Source organism: Aquarana catesbeiana, linkage group LG04 (genome assembly GCF_042186555.1).
Source record: "Aquarana catesbeiana isolate 2022-GZ linkage group LG04, ASM4218655v1, whole genome shotgun sequence".
Lineage (NCBI taxonomy): Eukaryota > Metazoa > Chordata > Amphibia > Anura > Ranidae > Aquarana > Aquarana catesbeiana.
In genome coordinates this window covers 620,267,837-620,295,692 of record NC_133327.1, presented here as the reverse complement: position 1 = coordinate 620,295,692, position 27,856 = coordinate 620,267,837, and the positions used below count along the sequence as shown (strand labels likewise).

At 43.4% G+C, this 27,856-nt stretch overlaps 1 protein-coding gene across 1 annotated transcript in view; it reads right to left on the bottom strand.

The window, feature by feature from the left end:
- Positions 1–773: 773 nt before the first annotated feature.
- The window catches only part of PARP1 (poly(ADP-ribose) polymerase 1), a 108,827-nt gene continuing 81,744 nt past the window's right edge, over positions 774–27,856 (bottom strand). Inside the window, exons 15-23 of the mRNA XM_073628305.1 lie at positions 26,224–26,307; positions 26,014–26,136; positions 25,747–25,875; positions 24,993–25,091; positions 23,181–23,333; positions 19,250–19,377; positions 7,397–7,458; positions 4,605–4,719; positions 774–2,706 (exon numbers count right to left, since the gene is read on the bottom strand). Of these exons, the coding sequence (XP_073484406.1) occupies positions 2,622–2,706; positions 4,605–4,719; positions 7,397–7,458; positions 19,250–19,377; positions 23,181–23,333; positions 24,993–25,091; positions 25,747–25,875; positions 26,014–26,136; positions 26,224–26,307 (978 nt within the window). The 3' untranslated portion in view covers positions 774–2,621. The remainder of the gene's footprint in view (positions 2,707–4,604; positions 4,720–7,396; positions 7,459–19,249; positions 19,378–23,180; positions 23,334–24,992; positions 25,092–25,746; positions 25,876–26,013; positions 26,137–26,223; positions 26,308–27,856) is intronic.

Below are 27,856 nucleotides of genomic sequence, written 5' to 3'. Positions count from 1 at the left end.
AGCGCCGCCTTGAATAAATCAGACGTGTAAGAAGTAACGGTGCTGAGCGTGTCTCAGAGTGTTTACTTTTATATGCATGCATATCCACACTTTCCAATTAGAGACAGCAGCAGATAACTTTGAGGTAGATTGAAGCTCTTAATCATATCCTTAACAAAGGTAAGTGGCGAGTCAGACACCCAGAGCTCCCAGTGATCTTTGGGCATAGTGTGCCATGAAACTAAGTGCCCAGGGTGTTTAGAAGTTTCAGGACCACTTGAAAAATATGTGCTGGCACCTTTTTCAGCAACTAAATTATTTTTATGTGCTGAGAAGTATAGGTGGGAAGTGTTTATGCTCTGGGAAGTATAGGTGGGAAGTTATGGGCAAAATTTCACTTTAAAGTGATACTAAAGTCTTTTTTTTCCCCTTCTTTAAAATAACAAACATGTTATACTTACCAGCTCTGTGTAATGGTTTTGCACAGAGCAGCCCCGATACTCCTCTTCTTGGGTGGTCCTGGCCCCTCTCTCCTGACAGTGCACCCACAGCAATAGCAGCCAAAAGCACAGCTGCTGTGTCTCAGCCAATCAGGAGAGAGAGTACCGGAAGGCCGAGGGACTCGTGGAAATCTCTGGATAGAGAGGTAGCTCAGGTAAGTATTAGGGGGCTCAGGGGGTTTGCTACACACAGGTTTTTTTATCTTAATGCATCAAGATAAAAACCTTCTGCCTTTACAACCAATTTAAGTACAATGGAAAAAGCACACAAAAAGATCAGTCTATACAAAAGTATAACAGGTATTTATTTTTATTTTTTATCTGAAAATAAACAAAAGATTGCATCTGAAAAAAGGCAAACAATCTTAAAGTGAAACTCCCAGCAAACGGCTACAAAACATCAGTGAAGTTTCTCATGAATCAGTATGGCTAGTAGTAGTTGGTCACATTCATCTAAACTTGTTCTGTAATATTGAAGAATTTTTTTTTTTGCTTAGCTAAGCCACCTCCTCTATTCTGATGAGTGTCAGGAACGAACTCCAGCATTGATATACACACAGGCAACACAGAAACCTTAAAGTATATGCAACCCATTACCTTGTAAAAATAACCCTGTTTAAAATAGAAATGAAAGTCAAAACACACACACATAATATATACATATATGTGGCCCCACAGAGTTAAAGCCCACCAACCTCTTCCTGTCAGATATGTGACCTCTCGGTGGGTGGGCTTTAACTCTGTGAGGCCACATATATGCATCCCAAATGTACACATTGCTGTGCTGAGATGTGCGCCTTGGGCACTGCCAGCACAGTTAGCAGTGGGTACTGGAAAGCTGCTAATGCCTACTTGCGACCAGGCGCTCTCCGATCATGTGACAGTCAATCACAGTGGTCATGATTGGAATGCCGCCTCTGCCATTTAGAACCTCTTAAAGGGCCAGGAGGGGGCGGGAAGGGGTTATTACTTCTTTAACACCTTTAGCCATGTAAACGGAGGAATTAACGCCTATACAGAGTTCCTAACAATGAGGATGAGATTAATTATCTAGAACAGGTGGGTTCCAAAACTTCTACACTTCCTAAAAGATCCTGTTTTCAGACAATTAACATCTACACATTCCATGGTGATTGGATTAAAGTGTCTGTGTGTGCATATAAATGCCAGAGTTACATACTAACACTTATTAGAACTGGAGTGGTGATTTGGAGAAGCTACAAAATACTTTTAACGTTACAGAACAAATCCAGTTAAATGTGACCTCTACTAGCTTGGCAGCATGAAAAAAAGTTTTAATACATCCTGTACACATGACTTAATGAAGGATGTATTACTTCTGTTCAACCAGTCTCATCTCCTGGTTCAGCTTTGCGTTTTCCAGCATCATCACCTAGAAATTCTCACTGCCGATTTGCTGTCTCCTACCCAGCTGAGCAGCATGTGAAGGTGAAGCACAAGACTGGCTGAGCAAAATCATAAATCCGAGATATATGCATTTTAAATGTATATCCTGTTTGCCTGGATTTCCAATGTAAGTAAATAGGGGGCAATAGAACTGTCCCAGAAAACACTATTAGAAAAGCCAAAACATGCCATACTTGTATCTTTTGGAATATGTTTGACTGGACACAGATTCAGGATTCTGTGAATATTGGTAGCATCTAGCATACAGGTTGCAGTAGTTTGAAATGGGCCTGACTGTCAGTTAATTAGTGGAAACTTTCTATGTCAGTAGCATACAACATTTTGCATTCTTGTACAGCCGTTTGCTGCCAATAAGGGAAGGAAGGCAAGGTTAGCCATGTATCATAGTGCATATTAGTACTGCCTCCCTGTGGTGAGTGGAGGTATTAAGCAGAGTCCTTATACTGTGTGTAAAGTGTGGCCGGTGTCAGGAAAAGGTTTTGTCAGTTCTACGTTTGCATATCTACAAAAGGTGGCGAGCAGCTGGTACATCATCTTCAGCTTCAGCTACTGTGGATATATATGTCCCAGCAGACCTTGACAGCTTAGCAGCTCATCTAATATATTCTTTGAAATGCATGGAATAATAGGACTTGTGGTTCCACGGATGCTGAAGGTCTACTGATTGCCTATCAAGGATTTAGATTATAAACCATTGAACACAAGGCAGTGCAATCACCACAAAAGTCCGCCTTTGTAGTTGAACTTCAGCTTCAGGAGGTACTTCAGGTTTACCTGGGCAGTGTCATACACAATATATCTGAAAAGGCAAGTTAAGGTACAAATACATTCTGGCAGCAGGACAACTCTTCCCCAAAACACATCACCAAAGCAGTGGTGAAAGTACATTGTAAACTCAAAATCACTGACATTAGTATGTCCAGCTGAAGCCTCTATTTTTTTCTGAATATGAAAAACAGGCATTACTAATACAAGCTAGCAAATTAATATCTGAAGAGAATTGTAATTCCCTAATTTTTACCAGCAAATACAGCTGGGAAATTGGATTTCTCCAGAATCATACTAGACAGTGTTGAAGGGGGTGAGAGGACTGAGCAGGGATTATACATGCTTTCAATCACACGGGCTGTGAGTAGAAGTGCAGCTCTTGCATTAATACTCAGATTCATCTCCAGAGCTGTCTTCCTCAAAGACTCTGTGCCAGCGATATTTAGTTTACAGTGGAACCTTGGATTACGAGCACAATTTGTTCCAGAAGAATGCTTGTAATCCAAAGCACTTGTATATCAAAGCGAGTGTCCCCATAGGAGTCAATGGAAACTTAGATAATTAGTTCCAGTGACTTCTATGGTATGCAGTACCGCATGTGGCCAGAGGGGGGTGGGGGAGACACAGGGATGCACTCGGAAACCGAGTGCATCCTAATGTCACCGGTGCTCCCGCACCTCTGGCCAAATGTGGCACTGTACACCGCAGAAGCTTGAATCCTGCTCGTTTTGCGAGACAATGCTCACAAAAATAATAGCTTGTATTGCGAAAAGGCTCGTTAACCGTGTTACTTGCAATCAGAAGTATTACTGTACTTCTTATGAGCCCAGGCTGTTGTAAACACTTATATCACCTAATCAGTCTGGGTTTGCAGTACAATAGCAGCATACAGTGGCCGAGTAACTGTAAGTATAGCCTTTGTTATTGCTGCAAGTAAACCATATGCAGTCAGTGCTTCTGGTTCTTATCTTTATTCGATTACTTTGAACCCTTTACCTTTAGGGGAGCATCAGGATTTAACCTCTTCACGCCGAGTGCACGCAAATATGTGGCATTGCGGTGGATGGGCCTTGGCACCGAGCGGCCACATATTTTGCATACAATATCACTGATAAAGCTGTGCCAAGAGCGCGGGCCCTGCGCAGTTATCGTGGCTAATGGAGAGCTCCTGCGCACTGCTTGCGATTGGGAGGTTTTCGATCATTTAACCACCGTGACAGCCAATCACATGACCCCACCTCTTGGCATTTTAAACACCTTAAAGGGCCAGTAGGTGCCGGCGCTAAGGAGTTAAAGAAAAAATAGAAGAATAAACATCTATACTCACCTATGTGGCTTCAGCATCTGTCTGATGCTGCAGCTGTCCATCGACTGCTTTAAAACCAAGAACTAAGTGAACACATGACCGCTGATCGCTCAGTCAGCTCTAAGCATGAGAGCAGTGACTGTCAGTCACCGGCTCTCTGCTCTGCCCCTCCAGCTTTCAATGGAGTGCCATGCTGTGGAGGGGGCAGAAACAACTGGCTCAGGCTCTCAGCGGCATGCTGGGAGGCCGATCCAACTGTTGGTCAGGCATGTGGGTGCATTCCAACAGGATCCTTGCAGAGCCTGAACCGGCGCTGTGATGTCAATTGACAGCGGCCTTTAGCCTGTTAGCTGAATCTGGGTCACAGGAGTGCAGAAATAAGTGCACTTCTGTGACCCAGAAGAGAGGTATGGCCAAAAAGCTTTGGCCATACTGCTCTTTTAAGCTTGGACATTAAATAGACATGACCCCTTGAGGTGGTTTCTGGACTGCAGCTGGGTCCATCTACAGCCTCCCTAATTTTTCTGTGGGTGTCACAATTTCTTTTTATATTGCCAGTACATTAAAGCAGAAAGCAGCTCCTCTTTTTCCAGTACTTTGAAGTGCAGATGATAAAAGGATACTCATTATACATTAGACTGGTGTCATTAATGTTGGTGGACATGCCTTTCCCGAGAGGAACGTCCACTCCATCAAGTTGTACAGTAGCAGCAGGATCAGGTGCAGTTCTGCCCAAACCTACATAACAGAAGAGGAATCAAACACATTAGTTTTTACACTAAAATGTATGGCCCCTGCTCACACCATTGTGTTAGAAAACACTCATCAGTTTTCCTCAATGCTTATAAACAGTTGTGCTGAAATGTAACAGAACATTTTACATGTGTATTACACTTGCTTTTGTCTTCATTCTCCTCACCATTTTCTGGGTTGTGCCCCCCCCCCTTTTTTAAATAAAGGACACATGGCTTGAAAAATGCACTAATTCAATTCGGCTTTTTGGTTTACCTGTAAAAAAATCTCCTATTGGAGTACAGGACACTGAGGATTTTTCATTTTTAAAATTATGTGGGTTAATACTCTCATATGACTAGACACTGACGGTAACAAATTATTTAAAGGCATAGACGCACCTGTACACATATATTATAACATTATTGCTCGGAGTTCAGCTTTAACAGCTTCCAACTCTTCCTGAGGAATTTCCTCTGACACCTCATTCTCCCTCAAAAGGGGCAGAAGGATGAGAAGGAAAGTGCACCCGTTTTCTTTTCTAGGAGTTCCATGCCAATGAGAACCCCACCCAGGAAGTGGAGGACTGTACCCAGAGGGGAGTAAAAATAAAAAACAAATAATGTGGTAGCATAAGTGTGTACCCCCTCTTATAACTTCGGATGTAGCTGTGTTCACAATCAAATTAATGTTAAATAGGAGGCAGTACACACCTGTCATTTAAAGTGCCTCTGAGTAACCCCAAATAAATTTCAGCTGTTCTGGTAGGTCTTTCCTGACATTTTCTTAGTTGCATCCTACAGCAAAAGCCATGGTCCGCAGAGAGCATTGTTAAATGGTATCAGTCAGGAGAAGAGTACAAAAGAATTTCCAAGGCATTAGATATACCATGGAACACAGTCATCATCAAGTGGAGAAAATATGGCACAACAGTGACATTACCAAGAACTGGACGTCCCTCCAAACTTGATGAAAAGACAAAAAGAAAACTGGTCAGGGGGGCTGCTAAGAGGCCTACAGCAACATTAAAGGATTTGCAGGAATATCTGGCAAGTACTGGTAGTGTGGTATATGTGACAACAATCTCTTGTATTCTTCATATGTCTGGCCTATGGGGTAGAGTGCCAAGAAAGAAGCCTTTTCTCAAGAAAAACATCCAAGCTAAATTTTGCAAAAACACATCTGAAGTCCCCTGAAAGCATGTGGGAAAATGTGTTCTGGTCTGATTAAACCAAGGTTGGAACTTTTTGGCCATAATTCCACAAGATGTGTTAGGCACAAAAACACTGCACATCACCAAAAGTAAACCATACCCACAGTGAAGCATGGTGGTGGAAGCATCATGGTTTGGGGCTGTTTTTCTTCAGCTGGAACAGGGGCCTTAGTTAAGGTAGAGGAAATTATGAACAGTTCCAAATACCAGTTAATATTGTCACAAAACCGCCAGGCTTCTGCTAGAAAGCTGAACATGAAGAGGAACTTCATCTTTCAGCATGACAACGACCCAAAGCATGCATCCAAATCAACAAAGGAATGACTTCACCAGAAGAAGATTAAAGTTTAGGAATGGCCCAGCCAGAGCCCAGACCTAAATCCAATTGAAAATCTGTGGGGTGATCTAAAGAGGACTGTGCACAGGAGATGCCCTCACAATCTGACAGATTTGGAGTGTTTTTGCAAAGAAGAGTGGGCAAATATTGCCAAGTCAATATGTGCCATGCTTATAGACTCATACCCAAAAAGACCGAGTGCTGTATTAAAATCAAAAAGGCGATTCAAAGTATTTTTAAGGGTGTGCACACTTATGCAACCATATGATTTTAGTTTTTTATTTTTCCTTCCCTCCACCTAAAAGATTTCAGTTTGTTGTTCAACTGAGTTGCACAGTTTCACATTAAAGGTGGAAAAAATTCTGAAATTATTTATCTTTGTCCCAATTTTTTTAAATCACAGAAACCTGACATTTTAAATACTTGTTGTACCTCATTCTTAGAAAGGGACAACTGCTGCTGTGATGTTCTGGAAGCAGAACAGCACTGAGTAAACAAAATCATAGTGGTATGTGACCAGGTATTCCCACGCTGTAGAGGCTCCAAAATGCACATATGAAGTGCCCGGGATCGGTGAAGATGGTGTCTGTGTTGTATCGCCCCGTTTTGAGCTTCACCACTGCTATATGTACAAAAAGGCCATAGCTACTGACCAATATAAAGCCCTGCTCAGAACTGTTCAGAGAAAGCCAGGACCAAGCCCTTACAGGGAAAATCTTCAGAAAGACATGTGTAGGTACAGCCATCACCCAAGACTGTTAGCTAAAAACTGACACTGAGCTGGAAAGGGTTACAAATGGGCAGATTTCCTGTTTTTTTTTTTTGCCAGTGTCCATTCACCTGAAGGTGACAGAATAACTCAAGTAGTTATGAATATTAGGTTGCCCAGAATCCAATACTTCCAGAAGACACTGACAGAGGCTGCGGGGCTGGATCAACAAGTATTTGCAATAAACCTGACTGAAAAAAGCGTGCACTTATGGACAAAATGAAATAACAAACAAGGGTTACCGCCCCAGTAAATTTAAATTTCAGTGATTGATTCACCTGCAGAGATGTTTGGGGAATGTCACTGTTATATAAACCTGCTTCAAGCTCTAGAATTCTATAGTCTAAAACATATCACAACTTACCTTTCACACTATGTTTACCCTTAGGTAATTTTGTTATGTGAGAAGCAGCTTTTAACTCGTACCTGAAATATAAATGATGTAAAGGTGAATATATAGTATACGTATTATACACACATACTGCTGGAAAGAAAAGGTATTTAGCGGTTTATATTTACTAAAATAATTGCATTTCAATATTCTGTGTACTATGGGAGGCCCAGATATAGTGAATGCAGGGTCCTGGGTTTAGTAACACTTTAAGGAGCCTTGGTTGCCAATGACCTTGTCACCAGTTCACCAATTGTCCTTAGATAGGTCCTGACCACTGCAGGCAAGGAACATCCTCACAAGGGCTGCGGTTTTGGATTTGCACTGACTGGGCTGCCAGGACAGTTTGGCTGTTGGCAAAATTGCTCAAATCCTTTACGCTTACCCATTTTTTTCTGCTCTCAACACATCAACTTCATATACATGTGTACTAGGTGCCTAATATATCCCACTCACTTTCAGATGCCATTGTAACAAGATAATCAATTTTATTCACTACCTGCCAGTGGTCAAAATGCTATGGCTGAGATTGGTACTGGCTTTTCACATTTCAAATACAACATTTAAGATTTCATACTACGCTGAATACTAATGCAGTTTACACATAAAATGATTACTCCCATTTTTCCGCACAATATAAAATCAATTGGAATGCAAAAGAAGAGGTCAAATGCTGACCAGGGAGAGGTCAGAATCACCTGTGGAGGAGTGCTTGAATCCATTTCAGATTCAAGCTGGAATTACCTGAAAGCTAGCTCCATTTACCTATGTACATAATCTCATTTTGGTTCAGTAAACTGTATATTTATTATGCATCATGTTTGCCAATTAAAATTCGCTAGACTTTTCACTGATCTACACATGGTCTTCAGAGTTTGAGGTCTGAAATGTGCTATGATGTTTTAGAAGAATTTGTAAGAAGTGCAGCATTACAGGTAAAAAAATCAGTGTTTGTAATGTCTTTTTTTAATGTTTTGCAATACCACCATACTATTCAGTCTAAACAGCACTTGGCCCTTTGAACATAATGGAAGAATGTAAGCTGTGATCTAACCCTGGTTAGGTATCGAACGGCTTGTTCACACTATTTGCAGTTACTTGTTTTTTTCCTTCTGAACACAGGTAATTGCAATGGCCAATGACACTAAGAAAACAATAGTTATCTATGTGTCATTATCACACCAGAATGCAGCTTTTCTCTGCATTCCAGAGCTGTGCGAGATTATGTAATGATAATAAACTGCTCTGCTTAAGTGTGCAGGCAAGTGTGAATGGTCCCTTAAGATATGAAAACGCCAGTAACCTGCGAATGAGGAGGTAGTGTACTCCTCTTCCAGTCTTTTTTCAGCATTCAACACGTCGGAGAGTTGGATGCCCCTATCCCTTGCCGTGTGCCAGTTTGATCCTGCAACAACTATATCGTAGTGATATTAGGATTAGCGGATAATCGTCAATTGCTAAAGTGGGTCTAGAGCAGAAGAAAAAGAGTGCAGGTTGGACAAATGGGCTGCCAGAGGAGCGAATTTACTACCTGTTCTACTTTTATACTCATAAAACAAGTAAAAAGGCGCAGAGCACAATTACCTTCAGAAAAACCGATTAGTCCAGAAACTTAAAATAGACGGGAAAAATGCATGAAAATGTTCATGCATATGTGTTGGGAATATAAATGGAGGTCAGTCAGGGCAGCCGCCAAAGGAGCCAAAAGCGGGATCCAGCAAGCTAGAACAATAACAAGGAGAGGGGCGCCTCTGAATATATATCGCAAACAAATTTTATCAAAAACAGCAATATCCACTCACATGAGGGTAGGAGAAGTTGCATTCAGGTCAGTTGGCTGAGCAGTAGAACTACAGGTCGCAGAGGTTCCTGCAGGGCATGTGAGATCCAGAGATGGGAGATAAGCTGGTGCAGCCGGATGCAGACTCTTGTAGTTATCAGTCCAACACATATCCTGCTGTGTTTATCCTGGTGGTTTCCGTGGAACCTAAGGGGTTAATCCTCCACATTGCGTAAAAAGGTTGTTTGATCATGTCTTCTCTGATTCCCCCCTTCTTTCACTGTCCCCAATCCATCTGTTGATAGTACACAGCCCTAGGAGGCACTCTGCACATGCTCAGTTTGGTGTGTATTAGTGGAGAGTTTTTTTTTTTTTTGTTTTTTGGGGGGAAGGTGGATGTGATCGGCACAAGAAAAAAAAATCCTCCTACAAGCTTTAACCAGTGAAGAACAGAGAGAAGAACACCGCTCAAGGCAAACTCAGGTGCAGGATGGATCACAGGTGCAGACCTCGGCTCACCACCGTGGAAGATGAACAAGACAAGGAATTGGTCGCACACTGGAACTCCAAATTATCTCAATGTCATCTTTATTGTCAAAAAAGGGTCTGACACTGATGGATTGGGGACAGTGAAAGAAGGGGGGAATCAGAGAAGACATGATCAAACAACCTTTTTACGCAATGTGGAGGATTAACCCCTTAGGTTCCACAGAAACCACCAGGATAAACACAGCAGGATATGTGTTGGACTGATAACTACAAGAGTCTGCATCCGGCTGCACCAGCTTATCTCCCATCTCTGTATCTCACATGCCCTGCAGGAACCGCTGCGACCTGTAGTTCTACTGCTCAGCCAACTGACCTGAATGCAACTTCTCCTACCCTCATGTGAGTGGATATTGCGGTTTTTAATAAAATTTGTTTGTGATATATATTCAGAGGCGCCCCTCTCCTTGTTATTATACTTTTATACTCATAGACCTGATGGGGACTCTATAAAACTGACTGACTATAGTGTCGCTGTCAAAAACTGCAAGCAGGAAGACTCTTCGTTACAGAAAAGACATGCAAAGTCTCTTTTGCAATAAAAGAAAAATCGGTCTGTTTACAGTCTTCTTTGTAATCTACACTGAGCTTCGTAAGCACAGCTCAATTAACATTCTGGCACAGTGCCTGTGTGCGGAGAAGACTGCATTTCTGCGTATGTGCAGAAATATCGTCATGCCGTACCAGCCAATGAAGATGGCCGAACACCAACACCCAGCAGAAAATGCTGGCACGGGATGCAGATTGTTGAAGATAAGGTAAGTTTAGCTCCACTTTAAGTGTAACATAATGATTGTATTAAAAGTAAATTATGTTATGCTCATTTTCTACACATGCAAAAATCTGTAATCCCTTTCATAAGACCCCTTTCACACTGAGGCGTTTTAGCGCTAAAAATAACGCTAAAACACTCATAAAAACGCTCCCCATGCATCTCAATGGACCCTTTCACACTGAGGCATTGCGCTGGTGGGGCGTTGAGAAAAGTCCTGAAAGCAGCATCTTTGTAGCATCTTTTGGGCGTTGAAAAAAAGCGCTTCAAAAACACCCCTCTCCATAGAAATTAATTGAAAGCGCTGTAAAAACGCCTGAATTATAGGCGCTATTCAGGCGTTTTTCAACTTTTCTCCTCAACGCCCTGCCAGCGCAACGCCTCAGTGTGATCCAAAGGGTCCAATTGAGATGCATGAGAGAGAGTTTTATAAGCGTTTTAATAGCGTTATTTTTAGCGCTAAACCCGGATCTAACCCTGGTTAGGTATCGAACGGCTTGTTCACACTATGTGCAGTTACTTGTTTTTTTTCCTTCTGAACACAGGTACAGGCTTGCATGTTTACCTTTTTGTGAGATCATGTGAGTTTTCTACAGCTCAGCTCAAGCAGAAAAGAGAGTAGCTACTACAAACAGGACTGAAATCGTGATGTAGGGAGGTGGGGTTGTTCTTTGATGCCCATGCTTCAATAACGCTTGAAAAACGCGGTTAAAACGTCCGCAGCATTGCGATAATTTTACCGCTAGCGCCCCAAAAAGGCAGTAAAAACGCGGTAATAGCGCTAAGGCGTTTTAGAAGCATCTCAGTGTGAAAGGGCTCTAACCGGAGACTTTATATATTTTTAAGGTTTCCTCTCACCCCCCCCCCCCCCCCCCCGTGTATTTCACAACTATTTGCATCCCATGTCACAAACGAGCTCTCAGTATGTGACTAATGTACAAAAAAAATCAAAATAAATAATTTGTGAAAAAAATAAAAATAAAATCTAGGCATAATATATCTGAATAGAATTGGGAATATAAAAAGAAAAAGTGTTTTAAAATTTTGGGTGGAAAAACATCTGTGGGGCTACAAAAAAGCAGCAGGTCTCTGCAGTACAAAGATAGTAAATATCACCATCAATAAAAATAGGATTTTTATAACAGCTCACCTGTAAAATTCTTTTCTTTGAAGTACATCACAGGACACAGAGCCATAGTAGTTACTATGTGGGTTATAGGCCACCTTCAGGTGATAGACACTGGCATGCCCTAAGACAAAAAGTGCACTCCCTATATAACTCCTCCCACTACTGGGAGTACCTCAGTTTTGTAGCGAAGCAATACACGTGTATACCAAAAAAGGTAGGGACCTCTGTGTCCCGTGATGTACTTCAAAGAAAAGGAGTTTACAGGTAAGCTGTTATAAAAATCCTATTTTCTTATCATAAATCACGGGATACAGAGCCATAGTAGTTACTATGTGGGATGTCCCATAGCAATGGCAACTGAAGGGAGGGAGACGCAACAAAAAAGTAGGGCATTAAGAGACTTGAGGACTCATACTGCAGTACACTGCTCCCAAAAGCAATATACTCATGACCTTTTACATCGATTTGATAGAATCTGGTAAAATGTATGGATTGAAGACCAAGTTGTGGCCTTGCAGATCTGAGCCATGGAGGCCTGGTTATGCACTGCCCAAGAAGCACTAACAGCCCTGGTGGAGTGTGCTTTAACATGAAAAGGAACAATCTTCCTCTTTAGACCGTAAGCTTGAACAATCACTTGACAAATAGTAGATTTTGATGCTGCCTGTCCTCTTTTAGGACCTTCTGGCAATACAAACAAAACGTCTGTTTTGAGAATCTGAGCTGTCTCATTTAAATAGACCTTGACCGCTCTCACTACATCAAGGGAATGTAGTGACTTTTCTTCCCTAGATCGAGGTTCTGGGAAAAAAGAAGGCAGAACAATATCCTGGTTTAAACGAAAACCTGTCACTAACTTTGGTAGGAATTCAGGACGAGGCCGCAATACCACCTTATCCTTATGAATAATAAAAAGAGCCGCCAATTCCGATACCCTTCTGGCAGAGAATATGGCAACCAAAGATAATCTTTCTTGTCAAAAGAACCAAGGGAATATCCCATATAGGCTCAAAAGGCTGATTCTGTAAAGCCGATAAGACTAAAATCAAATCCCAAGGGTTCAGGGGTGTCCTGACGGGAGGATTAATCTGCGTTAATCCCAGAATAAAGTTACGAACCAGAGAGTGAGAAGCAAGAGGCCGTTGAAACAATACTGATAAGGCCAAGACCTGGCCCTTGATAGTACTCAAGGCCAGCTTTATTTTCAGTCCCATCTGCAGGAATTCAAGGATCCTACCTATGGCATACTTCCTGGGATGCCAACCCCTGGATCCACACCAGGAGACATATGCCTTCCAGACTCTATAGTAAATGACTCTGGAGGCCGCTTCCTAGCATTATCCAAAGTAGACACTACTGAAGGAGCTAACCCACGGTCCTTTAGAATGTGGGTTTCAATAGCCAAACCGTTAAATTTAGCGTTTGTAAGGTAGGATGGAATACCGGACCTTGCGCAAGAAGGTCTGGCCACAGCGGCAGGGTCTAAGGGTCCCCTACCACCATCTTTATGATCTCGGCAAACCAAGATCTTCTGGGCCACCAGAATCACCTCTTTCCCTTCCTGCTTGATCCTGCGAAGAAGGCTCGGAAGCAGCAGAACTGGAGGAAACGCATATATCAGTGAAAACTGATCCCATGGAAAGATCAAGGTGTCTGTTCCGCATGCCAGTGGATCCCTTGTCCTTGACACAAAGTTCTTTGACACATCGACAGAAAGATGTCGGGGTGAAGGGACCATTCTCCCGGAAACAATTGTTGACGACTCAAGTAGTCCGCCTGCCAATTTTCTATCCCTGGAATGAAAATTGCCGATAGGCAAGGAATGTTGCTTTCTGCCCAAGATAGAACAATTCACCTCTTTTTGGGCTGCACGACCTCTCATGCCCCCTTGGTGATTGATGTAAGCCACAGCCATGGCAGTGTCGGATTGAATCCTGACAGGACAATTTCGTAATCTGAGCATCCAGGACTCTAGGGCCAGACGTACCGCCTGAATTTCTAGAATATTGATGGTTAAGGTTCTTTCTGACTTGGACCACTTCCCCTGGACAGAAGCCTCTTCCAGAACTGCTCCCCAGCCACGAAGGCTGGCATCCATTATTATCACTTTCCAAGATACTGGTAGAAAGGATCTTCCCTATTGAAGGTTGCTGGATATCAACCATCAATTGAGGCTCTGACGCACCTTGGGGGATAAGCGCATTGGAAAGTCCAAAGCCTGGATCTTGTTCCAGGTCAACAGAATACTGTTTTGCAGCAGTCTTGAATGAAACTGCACTGAGATAGAGTGAGGAATGGGGTCTTCAGACTTACATAGCCTTTCAAACGGGGTCAAGGAGGAAGGGGGGGGGGGGGTCGAACAGGATGAGGCAAACTACGGAAAAAGTGATGTAATTGTCTATAGCGCCATTCGTCCATTGGGAAACGGCCGAATTGAGAGCGGAGCCAGTCCAGGGAGACTAGGCCTTGCTCGTGTACAAACCTCCCACATCGCGTCTCCCCGTCTCTTGCCCACACGCGGAAGTAGGAGAGGTGTTCCCCTGGGGTGAACCAGGGGAAGCCCCCAAGAGGAGCAAGCGGGGACACAGGCTGTGATAGCAGCCCCCGTGCGTTCAATGTATCCCACAACTTCAGCGCATGGACAGAGAACGGCGACACAAAGTCCGAGAGGCCTCGACAATCCTGGGGAAGCCATGGAGCGTGAGACAAATTACGACCAACCAGAAATTTCTCAAAGGGAACCCAAGATTTGGTGGCTGTATGGTGCTGCCAATCGAGAATCCTTTGCAGGGCAACCGCCTCATAATACCTTCGTATAGAGGGGACCTCCAGCCCCCCAAGCCCCTTAGGACGTTGCAGTGTGCGGAGGGCCAAACGGGGTGTACGACCCTGCCATATAAATTTTAGGAACAGGCTGTTGAAAGCCGAGAAAAGAGATCTGGGTAGCGCTATAGGTACCATCTGAAGGTAAAAAAGAATTCTCGGCAGTACATTCATTTTCAGGATACTGACTTGGCCCATCCATGAGAAGGTGGTATGATCCCACTGCGAAAGATCGGCTTTAATCGTGGTGAGTAGAGGGGCAAAGTTACATGTATATAGTTGTGCAAATGTATTTGGAAGGTAAATGCCGAGATATTTTAATGAAGAGCCGCACCATGTGAAGGAGAAAGAGGCTTGCCGTTGGGAGCGCATCGCAGGAGGAATAGCGAGGGGAAGGATCTCCGATTTGCTATAGTTGATTTTAAAGTTGGAGAGAGAATGGAATCTCCGTATTTCCTCATAATATTAGGGAGACAGATCAGCGGGTCCGTGACGTAAAATAGAACCTCATCGGCGTACGCCGTTAGTTTATGTTCTGTCGTCCCTACTGTGAACCCCCTGATGTTAGGATTGGATCGTATCTTATTGAGTAGCAGTTCCAGTGTGAGAGCGAATATCAGGGGGGATAGAGGGCACCCCTGTCTGGTCCCATTTCTTATAGGAAAGGAGTTAGAAAGCGTCCCATTTACCTTAACCTGGGCTTCTGGGGAACTGTAATAGGAGCCTATCCACCTAAGCATATTATGTCCCAGATCCTATCTGGATAGTACCGCCTGGAGATAGGCCCAGTCCACCCGGTCAAAAGCTTTTTCAGCATCCGTGGATAATAGGAGACAGGGTGGACTGGGCCACTGTAGATTCGCCCAGTGAATTGTATGGCTCGTTTGGAGTTGACCCTAGACTCCCTCCCAGTTATAAAACCCGTTTGGTCTGAGTGAATTACCGTCGGTAGGACGGGTTTAAGTCAATTCGCCAAGACCTTTGCTAAGATTTGATGTCGGTATTCAACAACGAGATCGGCCTGTAGCTGCTGGGGGTGGATAGGTCCTTCCCTTTGTTTGGGAGAATGGCAATATGTGCAAGCAGTGCCTCCTTCGGAAGGGAAGTGCCTTATGCCAGGGCATTAAAGTATGTGCACATGCGACCAGACAGGAGGGATGAAAATTTGCGGTAATATGCATTAGTGAACCCATCCGGGCCAGGACTCTTTCCTTGTGGAAGGTCATTAAATGACTGCTTCGATCTCCGCCAAAGCTATAGGCCTCTCAAGCTGCTCGCTAATTGGTGTGGACAATTGAGGGGCTAATGCCTCTTCTAGGTATTGTGAAATACATTCCGTTTTCTGCGGAGGCGTGTGACCTTCGAGTGTGGCGGGGAGCTGGTAGAGTTGGGCATAGTACTCCCGAAAGGTTTCCGCAATTTTGGAGGACAATACAGTTTGGGAGCCTGAAGCAGTTTGCAACCTAAGGGCCCTTGCTAGTAGCCTCCCGCACTTGTTTCCAAACTCATAAAATTTATGAGACACATATCTCAGTCTATTCCGTGTGTGTATTTCTAAGAGTGGAAAGCTTTTCCCTAAGGGACACAAGCTCCTCAGAGGGATGGCGTCAGTTGGCGTTTATGTTTAAGTTCCGCGGTGCGTAGCTGGGTCAGTAGGGACTGAAGTTCCTCACGGCGTGCTTTTTTGATTCTGAATCCTTGGGAAATAAGCTCGCCCCGGATCACGGCCTTGTGTCCTTCCCACACAGATGCCATCCCCACCTCTCCCGTCATGTTCTCTTTGAAATATAGTGAAATGGTATCTGAGACCTGCTTTTGTGCCACTGCATCATCTAGCAGGTTGTCATTTAACCGCCACGTCCATTGATGAACGTCCGGTGATAGCGGAGCTAGGGAGATGGATGCATGGTCGGAGATAGTCAGGGATCCAATCGACGCACCGGAGAGCGATTCTAAAAAACATTGGTCTATTAATAAGAGGTCTATCTGCGTGTATACGGTGTGTGTAGCGAAATAGTAACTAAAGTCTTTTACGGTGAGGTGAAGCACTCTCCAGCAGTCGACCAGATGGTTGTCATTCAGGGTCTTACGAAAACGTTTAAGGAAGGCGAAAGAGTATAGAATGGCCAGAGGAAGTATCCAACTGCGGGTCGGGGCTGACATTAAAGTCACCCCCCACCACCAGCGGCTCCTCCCGAAACGTGAAAAGGGCATCTAACATCTTATCCAGGGGCGGCACAGTGGTGTAGTTGGTAGCACTCTCGCCTAGCAGTAAAAAGGGTCGCTGGTTCGAATCCCAACCACGACACTACCTGCCTGGAGTTTGCATGTTCTCCCTGTGCCTGCGTGGGTTTCCTCCGGGTACTCCGGTTTCCTCCCACACTCCAAAGACATGCTGGTAGGTTAACTGGATCCTGTCCAAATTGTCCCTAGTATGTATGAATGTGAGTTAGGGACCTTAGATTGTAAGCTCCTTGAGGGTAGGGACTGATGTGAATGTACAATGTATATGTAAAGCGCTGCGTAAATTGACGGCGCTATATACAGTAAGTAACCTGAAATAAATAAAAAATAAATAAATTATTCAAAAACTCCAATTGCTTAGAATTAGGAGCATACAGCGCCACGAGGGAAAGCTTGCGATCGAACAGAGTGCCTTTCAAGAAGACAAATCTGCAGTCTGGATCCGCACAGTGTTCTAGGGGAATGAAAGGGCAATTTTTATGTATCGCAACCGCCACTCCTTAGGTTGGGGTGAGTTGCTAAGATACCATTGGTTGTATAGTGTGTAGGGAGACGGGGAACCGAGTCAGTCCTGAAATGAGTTTCCTGTAAGAGTAAAATGCGTGCACCCAGTCTCTTTGGCTCAAGCCACAACTTACTGCATTTGGATGGGGAGCTCAGGCCATGGACATTATACGAGACGATCTTCAGATCAGCCATGGATGGTCACTGGTGGCTCCGCCCCAGGGGCATACGGATATCAGCTTTTTTAGCCATGAAAGGCATCCACAGATTGGGGAGGCTTTAGTGACCCCAAAAAGTTGAGCGAACCAACTTGGTAAGGGAGTGTACCAACAGTCTCTTGTGGGGCTGCTCCCTCCATATTAGGATCTTCGGAAGAGGAGTCATCAGCCTCTTTGATCCTTTGAAAGAACTTCATGATCTCCTGCCCCTTGTTCCTCAGTATGAGGGTCCTGAGCAATGGACGGGGATCTGCTACGCTTGGGCCCACTGTGGGAAGCGAACATAGCATCAATCTTCTGTTCCAAACTTAAAATGGTAGAAGAAAAAAAACCTCCTGAGTAATAAATATAGGGGCTGAAGTGTCCAGAGCTTTTGCAACACCCCCCCCCCCCCGACGGCTCGCTCTGACCGGCCGCATCACTCTCAGAGGAGGATGCAATTTTTTTTTAGACATGGATTTAGGTTGCCGTAAAGCAATCGATCCTCTAGAACCCTTTGAGGTGTTCCTTGTCCCCCTTCCGCTCATAGCCTGAAGCACAAAGCAGAGGCACTACCAGAAGGAATGCATACACTGCTAGGTCTACAGTCCAGCACAATTGCTGCTATTAATGCCTAGCCTGATGCAGCAGTAAAAAAATGTGTCAAAGGAAATGCCCGTGTCACCAAACCTGTTAATGCCACCTCTTTGCTCTTGTGTCCCTCCACAGTCTGCAGTAGCACACAGTGTGCTTTAAAAAACTCACCTCCTCGTGTCCTGGCATCGCAGAACGCAGACACCGCTAAGCCCCGCCCCCGTGTTGCCTACGGCTCCACCCTTTTTAAAATAAGGGTTTTCCCGCACGAGCGGCGGACTACAGGTCCTCTCAGACCTACTGAGAGAAGCATGGTGGCGCGCTGATCGTGCTTCCTGTCTTTTTTAAAAAAAGAAATCCAAGAGCTTCTTCCCCACAGGGGGGACACTATCAGCATAGGGGGGTGATAAGCGGGGAGAAACCCCCCCCCTCAAGCTTACCGGAGGACGAGGAAGCATTTCGGGCTTTCTGACACAGCGTTGTTTCCAGCATGAGGCGGTGAGTGCTCAATACAGCCCCCAGTGGTGACACATAGGCATGACATTTTATGTTAAAAGAGACATTCATAAGAAAATTCAAAAAAATTTCTTAGAAAACTCCACTTACCTTTCCCGCCGCAGGGTTTTCTGTGGTAAAACAACAGACCCAATCTTCACCCTTCGCGGTGGGTTCCGTTAATACTTCAGGAGCAGGGGATCCTAGAGGAAACCCACTATCCTGGACCTGCAATAGCACCCTGCCAGTAAAACTTTATGGCCTTACTACCAAAAAGTACTGGATCCCAGGGTCCAGCTCTCTAAAAAGAGAAGCATTCACAGGCAAAAACCTAGTTTCTTCGGATACGATGCCCAGGTACCATTCAATCTGGTCAGAAAAGACACTCTGAATGGATCCGGTCAGCGTGGTTAGCCCCAGCAAGGATTGCTCCAGTGGAGCTCAGCACAGCACATCTTTACTCGTGACCAACACCTTAGACAGGCGAAAAAACGGAGGTACTCCCAGTAGTGGGAGGGGTTATATAGGGAGTCCATCACCTGAAGGTGGCCTATAACCCACATAGTAACTACTATGGCTCTGTGTCCTGTGATGTACGATAAGAAACAATGGTTACACCTAAGTGAAAGATGCTGTAATAGATGGCAAAAACCTTCAATTACACAAGTTTTATCAGCTCATTTACATACATATCCATAAACCCATAATCACTCATAACAAAGAAAAGCAGTTGTCTACTTACATGCTTCCAAGAGCAACCTCTCCCAGTAGGATCAAACCTGTCGGGTTACTTGGCGTTGTGTGGCAGTAGTTTGCACTTTTAGACACCATGTCAGCAAAATAAACACCTTTACCGAACATGTAACCAGTCTACAACAGAACAAGAAAAAGGAAAATCAATACTCCACTAATGACAGCAGGCAGTTTTAACACTCAAGGTGCTCTGAATTTTAAACTTCAGAGCTGATTGGATTATTAAAGCGGAGTTCCACCCAAAAGTGGAACTTCCGCTCATCGTATTTCTCCCCCCCTCCGGTGTCACAGTTGGCACCTTTCAGGGGGGAGTGCAGATACCTGTATAATACAGGTATTTGCACTCACTTCTGGCATAGATATCCGCAGAATCTGCAGGTATTTATGCCACTCCCCACTCGTTGTCTGCTGGGAAACACAAGGGTCCCAGAGACAAGCCTCAAGCCTTCACTTCCTGATTCCCTTACCGAAGATGGCGGCGGCAGCACCCGAGGACCGAGAGACATTTCGGCCTCGGGTGCCGACATCGCGGGTGCCCTGGACAGGTAAGTGTCCATGTTTTAAAAGTCAGCAGCTGCAGTATCTGCAGCTGCTGACTTCAAAAAAAAAAAATTTCGGCAGAGGTCTGCTTTAAGTGCAACCTACTCTAAAATTTGCATTCATTTCTTTAGCTGGCAGGCCAACAAATACGAAATCCACATGTAAAAATAAAAAGTAGATCCAGATATGGGTAGCTGATGGTGTATCTAAACCCTTCCTGAAAAAAAGATTCTTGCCCCAACCCTCCTAAAAGTCGTCATTGGTCACTATGGCCACCAATCCCAATAAAGGAACGATAGAGAAAACCAAGAGGCAAGATTCAAGCTTAACCTTTTACCAGAAGTAGCTAAGACTTTGTTACAATTTCAGCTGCCCATACACTGATCAGCCATAATATTATGGCTGTGCACCTAATATTGAGAAAATTCCCCTGTGGTCATCTAAACAGCCCTGACTCGTCAAGGCAAAGACTCCACTAGACCTCTAAAGGAATGCTGGGATATCTGGCGCATCCCTGCCTCTGCCAACTTGTCTTCATCCCATTAAGTATCCTACCACTATCCCTTCCTCGGGTAAGAGATTCACATGCACCCATCCACATGTAAAAGAAAGCGCAGCTCATCAGGCCAGGTCACCTTCTTCCGATGCTCCATGGTCCAGTTCTGATGTTCACGTGGCCATTGTAGGCGCTTTTGGCTGTGGGCATGGGTCAGCATGGGCACCCTGGCTAACCTTTTCAGCAATTTAAGCCAATTAAAATCTTGGGCTACGATGACCGTCACTGGTTTGCCTTCCTTGGATCGCTTTGGTCCTGACCACTGTTGACTAGGAACATCCCACAAGAGCTGCAATATTGGAGTTGCTCTGACTCAGTTGTCCAGTCATTACAATTTGGCCCTTGGCAAAGTCGCTCAAATCCTTATGTTTGCCCATTTTTTTTCTGCTTTCAACACATCAACTTCAGGGACAACATGTTTACTTGCTGCCCAAAATATCTTATCACCTTTGCCATTGTAATATGAGAATCGGTGCTATTCACTTTTCCTGTCAGTGGTCAGAACGTTATGGCTGACTGGTGTATAGCTCTACTGGTTGATTCTCTTGGAAGGTAATCTCTGTTTATGCATTTTTATTTCCCGTAAGCTCAGTTTGAAAAGCTCAGGGTTGTAACAAGTCTACTTCAACATTATTGGTTGTCAGCTGGATGCATGCACATGTCGTACTCTCCTCCCCACTACTGGCAGGTATGAAGTGCTGAAATAAAGGAGCCTTACACTGATTTTTTTTTTTTTTCAATAAATTTTCCCACATGTGCAAGGTTGTTACCATATAAACAAATTTAGATTAACAAATTAATTCTTGTTAAGCAGATCTATTTATGCATTTTATAGTAAATATATAAAAAAATGTAACAAATTCTACAATTAAAGCGGAACTGAAGGCGGAAAATACTTACCTTTCCTCCAATGGTCCAATCATCTTTTTCTGTGTGCATGTCTCTCTGCAATAATAATTCTGCCTGCTCCCAGTGATCAACTGCAGAACTTTAGATATGCTTTAAGATTACTGCCTAAAACACATGTAAAGAAGAATTCCAGGTATGTATAATTTTATACATAGTAACACTGACGCTGGACCAATGTAACTATGTATATACCATACCTGGCCATTGCCCCTGGAAGCTGGTAATCATTGAAATAGAACCCGCTACTTCAGGGATTCCACTTGCTTTTTTGATCCTTGCCAAGTTTCATAAAAGGCATGAATCTTGGTGAGTCTATAAACCTAAAAACGGCATGCAACTTTGTAGTGCTAATTATGGAGCTATGGCATGTTTTAGGATTAGGAGGCATTAGCGTTGAATGATACAGTAAAGGAGTGTATCACACAAACTCCCAGCTGATAGAATATTCACAGAGTCACATAAAGTGTAGAAGAGTGGCAAGGACAGCCATCTACAACAATAAACAGTTTGAACTGTCATGACCAGCCTTAATGCTGAACTGCAGCCTAACAGCTAAATACACAGATGAAATACCCATAAGGGAACCAGTTTACCTGCAAAAGATTTCCATCTCTGTCCATCCAGTTTTGAGATCTTATGCAGCTCTCTCACAACACAACCTTGTCTGGCAGGGAAGGAGAACTGATTTTTCTCTCTGCTGCAGTTAACACTTACAGCTCTTGTCCCTCCCCTTGCCTGTAACTCTAACATGAAGGAGAAGCAGTCACTCTCCTCTTTCAGTATATTCCTTGTTAGCACGTGAACACTGCAACACAACTGACTGGCTTCTTATGCTGCCTTCCCTCTCTCCCAATCTGAGATCTGCTGTTTGGGGAATTACACGGTTTGCATTTAATGTTTTAGTGAACACAGGGCTGTAACAACATGTATTAAATCTAAAAATCTAGTCTTATACAAAACAATTTTAGGGCTGGGGAAAAAATCGATTTGAATCTTGAATCGAGTTGAGAGGTCAAATCAATTAAAATTTTTAGGAAATCGATTTTTTGAGAGAGATAGATCTATCTATCTATCTATCTCTATTTCCTCCAGGACCGGCGCTGATACCGCAACGGTCCTGGGGAGCTGCAGGCAGGAGTTTTTAGGCGAGGCCGCGGCTTCAGCCTAGTCCGCGAGGCCAGACGCCACGGATTAGGCCAAAGCCGCGGCATCACCTAAAAACTCCTGCCTGCAACTCCCCAGGACTGGCGTTGACACCGCACCGGTCCTGAGGAGCTGCGGGCAGGAGTTTTTAGGTGAGGCTGTGGCTTCGGCCTAGTCAGTGAGTCCGGACATCGCGGACTAGGCCAAAGCCACAGCCTCGCCTAAAAACTCCTGCCCGCAGCTCCTCAGGACCGGCGCGGTGTCCATCAAAAAAAAAAAAAAATAAGAAAAACACAAAAAAAAAAAAAAAAAAAAAAAACACACAAAAAAAAAAAAAAAACTCGATTTGAATCGTGAATCGAGTTTTTCTTTGGAGAAAAATCGCCCAGCTCTAAACAATTTACACTACTCATAAAAGTTTGTAAAGGAAATCCATTGAGAAAAATAGGCAAGTTGATATTACTGGCCTCCAGAAATGCTAATTTCCAGACAATCATTTTGCTTTACCAATATGAATCACTTACCTGAAATATGTATGCAGATAGGGAAGGTCAGAGAAAAGTTAGAAATCCTTATACGCATACATATTTTCGGGACAGTGATTCAATAACTGAAAGCAGAGGGACAGTGTTACAGCAAGACAAAGGAGTTCTGCTCAGTAGTTACTACTACTGAAGTAGTACTACTGAAGATTTGCAGCATTTTGTGCCGTCTACAGTATCCTGTTCCCATCCCTTACAATGTATAGAGAAGTTATGAGGGGTATACTTACAACAGGTGCTTCAGGAGGAGCAATCCGCAGACCTTGAGACAAGATTCCAGCAAAGTTTGTGGTTCGTGACCCGTGCCAGAGCAGCTGACGGTTATGTAACTGTTTAAACGGCTTATACCTCTGTCTCTCGCCTTCCCTTTCAATCTTGAAAACCTGAGAAAGTTTTAAAAAGGGATTTGTTTATTTTCCAACCAAAATAACAAACATGTCATACTTCTCTGCCCTGTGCAATGCTTTTGCATAGAGCAGCCCCAATCCTCCATTTTTGGGGTCCCCCACAGCACTCCAGGCCCCTGCTCTTCAGGGAATGCCCCCCAGCTTTCTCTGGGGGAACCCTTGCATGCTTGCTCCCGAGCCGCCCAGTCTGTGTCTATTGACACAGACCGGGCGACTTGGCCCTGTCCCCTCGTCATGGCATTTGATTGACAGCAGCAGGAGCCAATGGCTGTCACTGGTATCAATATGCCTAATGAGGAGGGAGACAGTGGAAAGACCTGATGCTCTCATGCAGGTCACTGGATCAGATCGGGCTCAGGTAATAAGGGGGGGGGGGGGGGGGGGATCCTGCAGTACAGAAGTTTTTTATCTTAAGGTGGTTGTAAACTCAAATCGCTCAAATTAATCTAGTCTCCATGTGTTTGTTCATTAAGCAGAGCAGTGTGTTTTTTTTCAGTCCTAAATAGCCTTTTTCTTTGTGCTCATTTGGGGTCACCCCCTTTCTCTGCACTGTGTCCCGTTCTAAGAGAGCCATTTTGGAAGGGCCAAGATTCCCCTTCTCTTTTAGGTAAAAAGTATAGTCAGTGAATGAAGGCTGGAGGAGAGGGGAGGGGCAGTGAGATTAAGTTCTCACTACACACTACGGGAGCTAACAGGAGAGAGGAGGGGGGCGCTGCAGAGACGTACAGGAGAGAAGCTAGATGATGGAGGCACCTATCCTGACCACAATCTCATGGCTCAGCAGCAATGATAAACGTGGTCAGCTCAGAGGGGAAGTCAGGACCAGGCAGAATCAACCAGGTACTGTAGGAGATACAAAGGGGCAATTGACTAGGCAAAAGTGGGGGGTACCTTCGAGGCTTTAGAACAACTTTAAAGAGGGTTTAAATTTTACGTCTCAAGTACCTGTCAGAAGAGAAAAATGGTATTCAAGCATCCCGGTCAACCTGCCAAATGTCTAATTGCAACGCAAATCAAATTAACCTGATAAATGTATATTAAAAAAAAAAAAAAAAAAAACACACAAAAAAAAAAATACATAAAACAAAGAAAAAACCTTTTCTTTTTTTTAAACACTTTCAGTTGCTATATGTCACTTCTTCACAGCTCAAACGCCTATCCACCAGCTTCATCTGATCCACCACTTGCTGACTCTGCTTTACAGTTTCAGGGTGGCTCTTTGGCTTTATGGAACCCTGTCGTAGCCACCCTTTCAGGCACACTCTAGGGACTGGGAGAGGATTACAGGCTGATTTGAGGACACTGCCGATGCCAACATGCAAAGGCAGCCTGAGAAAATTACAAAAAGCTTGCCTCTGCACTTCTGCTAAGGATTAGTGACAAAGCGGCCGGCAACGAAGCTATGAATTGTGGGGACATGCAGTCTAGAGACGGAGGATCAGATGGCTTTTTATGACGTTATGGGTTTGCGCTCCCTGACTCAAGTACAGGAAGTGGAAGAGGAGAAGCTGTGTTTTATAAACATATTAAGTTGCGTTTCTGGACTCTTTTGAAGCAATCACGTATTGTCCTCTGCTCCATCAGTTAAAAAAATAAATAAATCAGAGGATTCAGCATTCCTTTAAAACCACTTACATCAAGGACCTCAAGTTCATAGGCGTTGTGCGTCTCGGCATGTGTGTTCTTAACATATTGATGGATTATCTTGGCTTCTTCAGAGTCCTTATCGATAACCTGTAATAAAAGATAAAACAACTGAAAATCACATCTAAAAGCTAGACATACATGGTTCAGTTTTTTGTTCAGGCAGTGGGCTTTGAGGTGGATGGGGGAATACTCCCCGCTGTGCTATTGTATTCTGACCGCGGGTTAGACACTGTCCCGGTTCACACATATGCGATGCGTGAACCAGCGCAATTCATGTGCGGGTTCCCACATCGCATATCACTTGCAGGCAAGTTCACACTGCCCTCTGCGACCCGCTGCGGGTGTCAAAAAAAAGTTAATGTCACCCCTAGATCGGTTTGCAGATCGAACAGTCAAATGGTGCAGGAATCTATGCGATCCGATTTCAGTGCAGACCAAAAAAAGGGTCCTGCACCATTTGAGTGTGAATGCGATTTTAGCCAGTTTGTATGGCTGAATTTGCGTCGCACAGACATCGCATGTGATCTGCACATCACATGCAATGTCTGTGATCGCACAAGTGTGAACCCAGCCTCTAACTTTCAGACACGCTCCAAGCAAAAAAAAACAAAAAAACAAAAAAAAAAAAAACCACACAATTTAAGACCAGGCTGTTACATGTATTTAAAATTCTTTTTAATGGTGAAAAACATTTCAAAGAATCTTTCAATTCAATGTTCTGGACTGTATTCAGATTTCCTACCTTAATATCAGTCTTAACCTTCTCATACTTCACATCAATAGGATCCTTCTCGGCGTCATCTGTGCCACCCCTCAGAAGACTGTAAGCCACCTCTATATCTAGCAGATTATCCAGCATCTGGACTTTTGCCTGCAATCCAGGAAAATACATTTGCCTGATGTAAACAATGCAGCATTCCAGAAATATCATCTTAATCAAGGTTTTGGATAAAACTTTATTACAGCTTATGTCCAATTATCGATAATGCTACTCAATCTGTATACAGACCTGGATGTAGTCCACGTTATCTAGGAGAGGGGGCTTCTTCATTCCAAAATCATGAGGTATTAGTGTGTAGAAGCGATTGGACAAATCCAGCAAACGAGCTTCAGGAGCACTGTCAGATACAGCCTAAAACACAATAGAAATGGCTAGGATTAAAAACTGCGACTTACAAGTTTACATCATGTTATGTACACATTTAACATTGTGACTCACCTGCTGTACATCATTCAGGATAGAGTATGCACTTTGAATCTGACGCTTGCTAAGTTTGCCCAAAGGCATCTTCTGCAAATCAATCTACAAATCAAAAATAGTAATACAGTTTATCAAAAGGTAAGAAAAACATTTTAGTTCCTGGATGCGGTCTTTAAAGCTGTGATAAAACACACATTTTCCCAGGCACAAAATTTTAAAAAGGTGCTCAAATGCCTGCTGAAGCCTCCTTTTTTGCAAGCTTCTGCAATAGTGTTGTCATGTGCCTGGCGCAAACATTACAGTGTGTTCAAGAGCCAATGAGCTACTGTGGCGACTGGATTATTGCATCTCCTTATTAAAATACATATTTTCGGACAGCAGGGACTTCGGAGAAAAAAAATGGTGGTAACTGCAAAAAATTTTTTCACAGGATATAAGAAAACATTTAGCAAAGTATAGAAATCAATCGAAGCACAGTGCCACAGAAACTAAGGGGAAAGGGTACTAATAATACAGACCGCTGCTCACCTGATTTGATGAATCAAGCAAAGTGATAAAATGGGTAGTGCTGATCTTTCTTTAACCTCTTTGAATATTTGATTGTGAAATAATTTAAAAATGCTCGCGCGAACATGAAATGATCTCATCACACATACAATACACATAATATATATTAAAAAGTGCTAATATGCATAAAAATGTGAAAATACTATATCAGAAAGCCAAACATGCAAATTGATTCTAGTGCAAAGTAATTACATATATCCAACTAATATAAAAAAGTCTGTATTAATCAGAAAGTCCCAGAAACAATACAAGCCAGTGTTGTGTCAGCTTCTTAACCACTTTAGCTCCAAAAGTTTTGCCCCCCTTCATGACCAAGCCATTTTTTGCGATACGGCAATGTTAATTTAACAATTGCGCGGTCATGCGACACTGTACCCAAATAAAATTTATGTCCTTTTTTCCCCACAAATAGAGCTTTCTTTTGGTGGTATTTGATCACCTCTGTGGGTTTTATTTTTTGCACTTTAACACATATATATATATATATATAATTTTTTTTTTCTGCTATAATTTTTTTTTTTTTTACACTTATTGGACATGTAAAAAAAATAAAAAATAAATAATCAAGTTTCTTAATCAAATTAACCAAATATGTATTCTGCTACATATTTTTGGTAAAAAATCCCAATAAGTGTATGTAGATTGATTTGCGCAAAAGTTATAGCATCTACAAACTATGGCATAGATTTATGGAATCTTTATATATTTTTACTAGTAATGGCAGTGATCAGCGACTTATAGAGGGACTGCAACATTGCGGCAGACAAATTAGACACCAAGCGACACTTTTTTGGGAACTAGTGACACTAATACATTGATCAGTGCTAAAAATATGCACCGTCACTGTACTAATGACACTGGCTGCAAAGGGGTTATCAGGGGCAAAGGGTTAAATGTGTGCCTAAAAACATGCTTACTCATTGTGGGGGAGGTGCTTGCACTATGGGAAGGCAAAGATCAGTGTTCCTGCTTTGCAAAAACACAGGATCACTACCTTCCCTACTTACAGAACAGCAGCCTGCCTTGTTTACATAGACAGACCTCCGTTTTACTTCTGTCCCAAACGGATATCGAGTTGCCACTC